General features: G+C 36.7%; 1 protein-coding gene across 1 annotated transcript; it reads left to right on the forward strand.

Annotated features, from left to right (window-relative positions):
• The first annotated feature begins 884 nt into the window (after nucleotides 1-884).
• Nucleotides 885-10,197, forward strand: LOC127770344 (subtilisin-like protease SBT3.9). Its single transcript, XM_052296009.1, has 10 exons — nucleotides 885-1,097; nucleotides 1,624-1,715; nucleotides 2,597-2,694; nucleotides 2,800-2,955; nucleotides 6,155-6,768; nucleotides 6,918-6,988; nucleotides 7,082-7,324; nucleotides 8,113-8,239; nucleotides 8,839-9,031; nucleotides 9,503-10,197. The coding sequence occupies exons 1-10, from the start codon at nucleotides 990-992 to the stop codon at nucleotides 10,054-10,056; spliced, it is 2,256 nt and encodes a 751-aa protein (XP_052151969.1). The 5' UTR covers nucleotides 885-989; the 3' UTR covers nucleotides 10,057-10,197.
• The last annotated feature ends 500 nt before the right edge of the window (nucleotides 10,198-10,697 follow it).

Raw genomic sequence — 10,697 nt, forward strand, 5'->3', positions numbered from 1 at the left:
ATATTCTTATATAAGTCGACGAGTTATTTAAATGCTCATGACATAATAGTGGCAGGCGCAGGATTTCCAGAATGGGGATGGTCAAACCATTGTCCTCTACGGAAACTGACAATCTGAAATATTGATATCTCATCCTACTCCACATGGTGCATTTTTTTTGGAAATTACGAATAATTAAAAAAAATCTTTTCTCCCCTTTGGAAACATATATTATGCGCTAGTCAGGACTATCTGTTTCCATTTTGTTCTATCCCACAGGAACTTGAACACTACCGCCTTCCGCATTTTTTTTAATTGCATTGATCCACGCCTTAAATTGAGTCACAAGCCCCTTAGGCATTGCTGCAAGATTAATGGAAATGGCTAGAGTCATTAAATTTAATATATATTTAAATTTAATGAATGGAGTTGGGAAGGGTTGAATATCTATTTTGAGCATAGATCAGTCATTTTCGCCAACAAATTAATGATAGGTGTGTCTATTATACATTGTATATACTGAAATTTTGGCATACTAGTGCTTTTGACTGTGCACATATCAATTATTGGACCTGTTCTACATCCACTCATTATGTTGCTATAAACAACAAGTGGTACAAATTTTGTATGAAGTCTAAACTTAATATGGCTATATGCATCCTTATTTGGTGCAGAGGCCAGTAATTATAGATTTCTTGTAAAAAAAATACCATATATATATAGAACAAAAGAAACTAGTCCCAATTTACTAACACACCTAAGAAAATGGAAACGAATGGTCTTTTTTTTTCATAAGTCTAAGCACTGACTTTTGGTTATTCATTTTCACATATGGTCCACTAGACCACTACGGCTCCATTAACACAACACCACACGCATATATATGCGCAATTCATCAATGTTTGTATTGAGATGGACATGCTGGTCCATTTAGTATAAATTAAAGGGAAGGCAGGCAGTTTGCATATATATCATCCATGTGTGCACAACTCAAAGATCAGTAGAGAGATATGTCGAGGCTCTCAAGGCAGTCTCTTTTTCTCTCCTTTCTTCTCCAGTTCTTGCTGCAACTGCCATGGTCATCGCATGCTCTTAAGCAGAGCGAACCACCCACGAAGGTATATATAGCAAGTCGCCATCTCCTTTTTCATGCGATCACCATGCATATCATGTTTCTATTTGGAGTTTTTTTATTGGTCGTTAAGAAGTTACCGGAGGCTACACTAGAATTAGAATAGTACTAAAAAGTTAGTACTAAAAAGCATGCATCTTGGTATCTCCTCAAACACTGTTAAAAATACTCTCATACATCATTGAGTTAATATATACTCCCTCCGTCCCACATTATAAGGGATTTTGAGTTTTTGATTACAACGTTTGACCACTCGTCTTATTCAATTTTTTTTTGCAAATATAAAAACGAAAAGTTGTGCTTAAAATACTGTAGATAATAAAGTAAGTCACAAATAAAATAAATAATAATTTTAAAAAATTTTGAATAAGACGAGTGGTTAAACGTTACAAGCAAAAACTCAAAATCCCTTATATTATGGGATGGAGGGAGTAGCTATGACTACGTTCTGGTAATTACTATTTATAGAGAGATGCTTGCATGATTAATGATGAATTATATTATATTTGAAGCTATACATTGTCTACCTTGGGGAGAGAAGACACGATGATGCTGATCTCGTCACTGATTCCCACCATGACATTCTTGCCTCTGTTTTGGGAAGGTAAGAATGCACATTCTCTGCCTGTCCTTTTGCAAATTCTTTTCATTTTTAACTGATGATACTACCTACTAGCAAGCAAGTTAATATTATCCATGTCCAAGTAACAGATCAACAGTTGGATCACTATCTGCTCCCTGCAAGCGGGATGCATGGATCTAATTACAAATTTGTGTATTGCAAAATGTGATAGTGGAATGATTTTTTCAATGATAATATATATAGTTGTCAAAAGTGACAACGTTTGTTTATGATTAAATGGATTGCCTGTTATATGCAAAAAGAGACAAATATGTACTATGTATATCATTAAGAAAAGATGCAAAAATAATGTCTTTGATGATAATATAAAACCTTAAATTGAAAACGTACACAAATGTAGCAACTAATAGACAAATAAGGGAAAACAACATTGCTTTAATGGAAACTTGGAGTGTGAAGTAGTAGTAAATTAGACTGAAAAGGGCAATTGAGTGCATAATTTCTCTGATAGTTGGTTGCATATACACATCAGTAAATTAGCGACCGTCTGGGGTATTCCAGTTTCTGGTAGTGTATGTGCGTGTGCCTCTTCATGTGATGAAAAAAATCACCACACAAAATGTTTAGCAGGTAATATGTGCAGGAGAACTACATGCTAATGTGTATATATGCGTTGATTGACAAAAGTATAGAGAGGAGGATTTGAGCTATCACTAAATACATTACTACGTACATATATCTAGGGATAAAAATGGTCGGAAAAAAGCCTGTGTAAAATTAGTAAAAATCAGGAACATAGTTGGTGGATCGATAATTACCACACAAACACCATTTTCACCCCTACTACTGTGAATTAATTAATTGGAGTAATAATAAAATAATACATGGTTACTTATTTGAAGCAAGGAGGCGGCTCTTGAGTCCATCGTATACAGCTATAGGTACAGTTTCTCTGGCTTTGCTGCAAGGCTCACAAAAGCACAAGCGAGCATCATACAAGGTAATTAATTAATTAATCTTTTCCTTTTAGAGATAAAAAAAGTAAGGACATGTGTGTGTATGTCTATATATACTCTGACAATTCTAATTGCAATTAATATTCTAGGGTTGCCTGATGTGGTCAGCGTGAGAGAGAACCATATCCATCAATTGCATACCAGTCGAAGCTGGGATTTCCTTGGAATGGACTACAGGCAACCAAATGGCCTGCTTGCCAAAGCTAAATACGGGGAAGATATTATTATTGGTGTTTTAGACACAGGTAATTAAAACATTACTACTTGCACGCCTAAATAACATGTTCCAGTTTGAACTCCAAGTTCAATATTATACCATGCAACCAGAGATACTCCCTACGGTGAATGTCACCCCCTGAAAATTTCCTAATTATAAATTGTTAAGGAAAAGAAATTTTTAGAAAGTATTTAATAATTAAAGAAAGTTCTTGAATAAAACCAATGAAAATTTGATAATTCTAAACTGCTTAGTTTAAAATAAAAAGAAATAATATTCATAGATTTGTCTTAATAATACTGGGGTCTGGGGTCGAAATTCTTGGAGACTAACACTGGTTAGCCCTCTGTAGCTTTTCGAAAATTATAATAATAGAATAATTTTAAAACAGCCCTACACTTATTAATGTTCCAAGTTTTTCTGCAAGCTCCGTCGTTGAACAGTACTACCATAAAATCATAAATACTCCCTCCGTATTTTAATGTATAACGCCATTGACTTTTTAAACAACATTTGACCATTCGTCTTATTCAAATTTTTTATGCAAATACAAAAATACTTATGTCACGCTTAAAGAACATTTGATGATAAATCAAGTCACAATACAATAAATAATAATTACATAAATTTTTTGAATAAGACGAAAGGTCAAACGTTTGTTAAAAAGTCAACGGGGTCATACATTAAAATACGGAGGGATTACTAGATTTGATAAGCTTAATAATTCTAATATGAGCAACTTTTATGTTAAACTAGAAAGCTATCCCATGCATTCACGCGAACATGTGCCGCACACTAAGTTTCAGACACTTACATCAACAAAATATTAATCGGAGAACATCTGGCACGATTTCTCCATAAATTGTTTTAGTTGGCATTAATTGCTTTTATAATTTTCTAATCTATAAGCTTTATAGTATATCATATTTAACTAATATCTATTAGTTATATTCTTCTTTATCATTTGAAACAAAGGTAGACTTATTTTCTTTAGAAAGCATGTCAACGAAAGTAAAAGTAAGGTGTTTTTCTTTTTTAATTGCATATATATTATCATAGTTTATTAAAGGATGAATTGGGTGGGACATGAAGCTCAATGTATGGGTTTATATAGACTAATATGATTGATGTAGTTTGGGAGACGATCCATCTATGAACATTTCATGTAGAGTAGGGGAGAGGCTCCACGAAGCGTAACATGAATACGATAACAATGAAATATAATTGTGCAGTAATATTTTTGAAATATGTTGTACCATGAGTACACGCTTATTTTTTTATATAAGTTACGAATAATGGTTCCACTGGTTTAAAAGGCATTAGAGTATTATAGAAATGTAGCTCAAAAACTATAGTTGTTTCAATATAAAAAATTATTGCGATGTGAGCGTACCTTAAATAGTTAGATTTCTCGTGGGGGAATCAGCCCACAGGTTCAAGTCCGAGACTTGACACGGGTGCTCGCATTTACAGCTAATTATTCTTTCAGTGATAGGCGACGTGTTTGTCGACAGCGAAACACCTGTGCTAACTTCGTTAATCTAAAAATATGTCAGTCTAGTCTTTCGGAGGAGCCCATAAGGGTGAGTGTGCGCGTGTTGTGAGCGCCTTTGTTTGCACTATGCTTCTAAAAAAATATCCAACATTATTGATTGTTTCTTTTTTAATTGAATAGCTAAAAAATAGGCAGGGGCCTGGCAGTGTTGTGTGCATGTGAGCGCGAGGAGGAGATTTTATTTTTTATTTTTTTCTAAATGATTTAAGTGAAAGCCGATGTTGAGGTGTTTCATTTCTCTAAGTATTTCTAAGAATCTTTCTTTTTTTTGGACGTGACAGATGGCGACTTAAGATTTTTCAAAAAATAGATTTAATAGTTAAAAATAATGGATATGCCAATTCAATTGATTTTATTTAGAATTTGAGGACATGATACACAGTGGCTTATGAGCACTCTAGAAGGTGTTTGGTTGATTTTTGTTATGCACAATTTTTTGGTATAACATAATACATATTTTCAATTAATTTTTCATTGTTATTTAGTTACCATGCAAACTATATGGTCTACGTTCAAATGATGTTTTCAAATTTTGTATAGTAAAATATAGCTAATGTGATCTTGATTTATTTATTTTAATATAAATAAAACAATAGCCATGACTGTTATTATATTATGTAACATAAAAAAGATAGAAGTGGAGATAATTGAATGGGAGAGGAGAGGATGGGAGAGTCAGAGAGGGAGGGTCAGAGGTATACATAAGGGCATCCACAATGTATGCCATAAGGAAGGTCTTAAGCCTCTAGGGTGTCTATTATACACTATGGGAGTAGTCCTTATATGAATACTTTGCTTAAGGTAGCCTTATGCATAAGGACCGGCCATAAGCACACCACAAGCAATAAAAAATCACACGCTCTCTCTCACTGCTACTTTCTCTCCGAATCTGTTTCATACCACCATGAGAGAGAAGGGAAGAAGAATGGAAGCCTTGACACAGAAAGGGGAAGAAAGCAGGGATCACATGCATGGAGTTGCGGTCGCCGCCACCACTGCCAGATCAACTGGGGACAACCGCCGCCCTCACCGGTTCTGCCCGCCAGGGCCACCGTGAGTGTTGTCGCCAAATCGGCCCCCGCCGATGAGCGCCACTGTCGGCGCTGAATCCACCTGCGACCGCCATCGTAACCGTCATCGCCAAAGCCGTGTCCGCTGGCGACCGCCTCCACCGCCGTTGCCTGCTCCTTTTGTGCGGAAGAGAATCGGAGGGGGATTTGAGGAGACGAGGAAAAAATTCACTGGAAGGGAAGGGAAGGGGGTAGTTGAGGAGTGGTACAAATGTTTTATTTAGGTGGGACCCACTCTAATGCCTTCTTTGTCACACATACACTACAGTAGATGCTATTATATCAAGGCTAGTCCCACATGGGCCAACCATATGATATAAGTGGGTCTTAAACATTGCTCATGCCCTAAGACTAGAGAATGGGTGGATGTTATTGTTTTTAAGATAGATCGAATGAGTCCTAGTTTTGAGTTATCTATTTTTATAAATACCTTTAATCTTAGATCTAATAGAAAATACTTTGGGTGTTGTATTAGTAATTCCCCACTCTACATCATCACTTTAACCTTACTTTTTCGGGTTAACTGGTTAGCAGAGGTAAATTAATAATATGCCTTGTAAAATAACATTTAGAATTTCAATCAATATGCTCTTATCCCGTAGGTATCACGCCTGAGTCACCAAGCTTCACTGATGATGGATATGGTCCCCCTCCATCCAAATGGAAAGGAATTTGCCAAGTCGGCCCCTCATTCGAGGCCAAAAGTTGCAACCGAAAACTTATCGGTGCACGGTGGTATATCGATGACGATACTCTAAGCAGCATGAGCAAGAATGAAATTCTATCTCCTAGGGACGTGGAAGGCCACGGCACGCACACGGCCTCGACAGCCGGTGGTAACATCGTCCACAATGCTAGCATTCTTGGTCTAGCTACTGGGACAGTTCGGGGTGGCGCGCCCCGTGCACGAGTAGCCATGTACAAGATTTGTTGGTCCGGCAGCGGTTGCTCCGCTGCCGTCCAGTTGAAAGCCTTGGACGATGCTGTCTACGACGGCGTCGATGTGTTATCACTTTCTCTTGGTAGTCCATTGGAAGATCTAGGCACCTTGCACGTCGTTGCCAAAGGAATCCCAGTTGTATACTCTGCTGGGAACGATGGACCCATTGCTCAGACAGTGGAGAACTCATCGCCATGGCTGTTAACGGTTGCTGCTGCCACCATGGATCGGTCCTTCCCTGTGGTTATCACCTTGGGCGATAATCATAAGTTTGTGGTATATATATATATATATATATATATATATATATATATATATATATATTATGTGCAGTTCATTCGTTCTGACTTAAATTGGATATATATCCGAGATGTGTGAACTCAATGATCTAATCTATTTTCACTAATTTGTGGTGATTCTTGCAGGCACAATCCTTTGTCCTTTCACGGCAAACGACAAGTCAGTTCAGTGAGATACAAGTTTTCGAGGGTGACGAGTAAGTGTAGTAAATCAAATAACTAAAATATAAAAAGCTAGTAAGGTAATTACTGATCAGTATAATTAGTGGTCATCTGCTGCTGGCCTGCAGCTGCAATGCCGACAATATCAACAGCACAGTGAAAGGGAAGACGGTCTTCTGCTTCGGGACAAAGTTGGATCCGGAGCCAGACATCAACAGCATCATCAAGGTGACGGGTGATAAAGGAGGAACAGGGGTGATCATGCCAAAGTACAACACCGACACGCTACTGCAGGACGGCCCCCTCACTTTGCCTATTCCCTTTGTCGTAGTTGACTACGAGATCGCCTACAGGATATACCAGTACACCAAGTAGGTGGTAACTTAATTAGAGAAAGAATTAAACTACATATATACTGAATATATTTTTGGATCATTAGATTGATTATACCACATTCTTCTTGAGAAAATATACTCCATGCCATCAAGTTTGCGCTAGTTCAATAATTTACCTTTGACTTTCTCTTTTTTATAATGTACCATTCAACTTATCAATTCCTTCTACAATATGCCATTAGACCATTTACTTTTTCAAAAATTACCCCAAATGCCCTTATGTATAAGGAACAATTGATTGACTGGATAGAAGTTTTAAAAAGATATGAAATTCTTTGTGTAGTCTCCTTACACGATATATAAGCAGATGTTTTACATTAAAAACACCAAACAAAAAATATTCTATGTAGCATGTAGCATATAAGTTATATTTTATAAAAACTGTAGTGCAAGAATCTTGGAATTTATGTACAAATTTTTATGTTGTGTAAGGAGGTTAAAAAAATTTTGAAATTTTCTAAATCTTCTAATGTGATAAATCAATTGCAATCTTATATATTTGTATTGGCATTTTTGAAAAATTAAGACTTGGCCCAATGGTATATTGTAGAATTATGGCTAAACTCAATGGTATATAATAGAAAGGTACAATATTAATGACATATCATTGAACCGATGCAAGCTTAATGGCATAAAGTTGACTTTCCTTCTTATAACTATTTAGTTTAGGTTGTGCACTTCAATAATTAATTGCCTTTACTTCTAGCCATGCTCTGATTAGCAATCATTCTTCTTTTTTTGCAACAAATACAATACAATAACAGTGAAAATGATGGCACCGCAAAAGTGAAGATATCATTAACCCAAACAACGATTGGAAAAGTAACTGCCCCTAAAGTAGCAGCTTTCTCATCGAGGGGGCCCAGTTCTATATATCCAGGGGTTATCAAGGTAAAATTAGCTACAGTGTGTACTGATAATTAATGAAGGTTCATATACAGAATTGCCTGTACTCAAGGCAATCGACAAATATTTTATCACAACATCTACGTTCATATTAAGACTCAAAAATGCATATTTGTTTTTCTTGAATCTGAAAATTAATTAATATTTGTCGGAATCATATATATTACGTTCATTTATAGCTCAGTATATATGGCTAAAGGCTTCGACGGACGTGTTAAAGAGAGCAGTCAAAACAATACAAATGTGTGCAAAATTAAGTTGCTGACAACATAGGCACATAACTTTGCTGATCAACATAGTTTTCTAAATTCTAACATCATTATCTTGGAAAGGCTGGCTGCTGCAAGATCACTATTTTTAGTTCAGCTCAATTAATTAAGACAGAAATAATGTAAAAGTAAGCCAGTTTTATTTCTCTTACCAGCTAATATTCACTAGGAATAAATAGCTGTAGGTATATATCCAAATCAGAACTATTATAATTGTTATTAAGAACAAGTTGATTATGTTATTGTTTGAACTGTTTTCCCATTGGTCACAATATTCTGTAATCATAACATGGATGACGTTCTCTCAAATTGCAGCCTGATATTGCTGCCGTAGGTGTTACGATTTTAGCGGCTGCACCAAAGGATTTTATTGATTTAGGTATCCCATACCATTTCGAGTCTGGAACATCGATGGCTTGCCCCCATGTGAGTGGTATCGTTGCTGTACTCAAATCACTGCATCCTGAATGGTCACCTGCTGCCCTCAAATCCGCAATCATGACTACAGGTAACTATTTTTCTTTTCATAAACAACAGATTTAGTTTGGAGAACACAACTTAATTTTGCGCTAATACTTCATCATTTCAAATGGACCTTATTTATTTTTGGCGGGGAGGAGAACTTTGATTGGTCAATACCCAAAAGAATAGTACATTCAAACTGCATTAATTGTTGAATAGTCCCACATTAGTTATGGAAGAACAAGGGACCTAATATATAAGTAGGGGAGCCCCTCAGCTCATTTGCTAGTTTTTGGTGAAAAGGTCTCTCTGCGATCCTACATTAACTTCATTACAAATGAACTTAAATGACCAAACCAGAAGCAATATGTTGCTTCCCAGAGCAACCAGCACATGCTAACGGGGTCAATACTACATTTTGTTTACTGAACCGTTAACCTTCTTGCAAGCAAATATATGCATTTGATGTACATATTGAGTCCGTAACGTTCTGGTCATTATATTTCTTCACATCCAGCACTTACCTATGACAACGATGGGATGCCGATACAAGCTAATGGAAGAGTTCAAAAGATTGCGGATCCTTTTGATTATGGAGCAGGGTTTATTAATCCGAACATGGCAGCTGATCCAGGGCTAATCTACGACATCTCTGCATCCGATTATCTCAAGTTCTTCAATTGCATGGGAGGACTGGGCTCAGGGGACAACTGCACCACAGTAAAAGGATCACTTGCTGACCTGAACCTCCCGTCCATTGCCATCCCCAACCTCAAGACATTCCAAGTCACGACACGCACCGTCACTAACGTTGGCCAGGCCAATGCCGTGTACAAGGCATTCCTCCAACCCCCCGTCGGCATCGAGATGGCTGTTGAACCGCCAGTGTTGGTGTTCTCTAAGGATAGAAAGGTGCAGAGCTTCAAGGTGACCTTTAAGGTGACGAGGAGGCCAATTCAAGGAGACTATAGGTTTGGAAGCTTGGCTTGGCACGATGGTGGTAACCATTGGGTTCGGATCCCCATTGCAGTTCGCATTGTGATTGAAGAGATCTACTCAAAGATCTCCTAATTAATGTGATCGAGATATGCTAGTAGCTACATATAATAATGCTAGTTGATCAATGTCGACTGATATGGTATAAATGAAGGACCAATCCATATGCTTCAGATGCAGATGTTATATATGTTTCTGCAATGTAGCTTCAAGAAGTATTTTACGCAATCTTATGTTATATGTTTGTTCTGATTAATAACAGAGTTTGTATTTTCTAGCTAAAGCCATAGTGAAAACTTATTTTTTATATGTTTGAAAATAATAAAAAATATAAAAATGACGTACATGCATGTCAACCCACTGTGTTTTTATATGCATGACTTTGGATTTGTTCTAATAATGGAACTATTGCTTTCATCCTCTGCACTGACCAGGGTGTACAAAACCATATTTGAGCATTTTTGAAGCCTGATGGGTAGACTTATGCACTGAAGAATCCACCACCACCATTAGTGCTCCCCCGATAATTTTTTTTGGATTGGTGTTTGGGATTAACTTCATCACTTTTGTTGCATAGATTTCTTTCCATAATTGTCAAGAGTGCAGTTGAAAAGCTATCTAAAATTAAGCTATATATGGATTACGAGCCAAAATAAATAAATTAAGTAACAAAAAAAAAGAAAAACTACCTAAATTGATATTAGGACAAGACATTT

This window comes from Oryza glaberrima, chromosome 4, assembly GCF_000147395.1.
Source record: "Oryza glaberrima chromosome 4, OglaRS2, whole genome shotgun sequence".
NCBI classification, from domain to species: domain Eukaryota; kingdom Viridiplantae; phylum Streptophyta; class Magnoliopsida; order Poales; family Poaceae; genus Oryza; species Oryza glaberrima.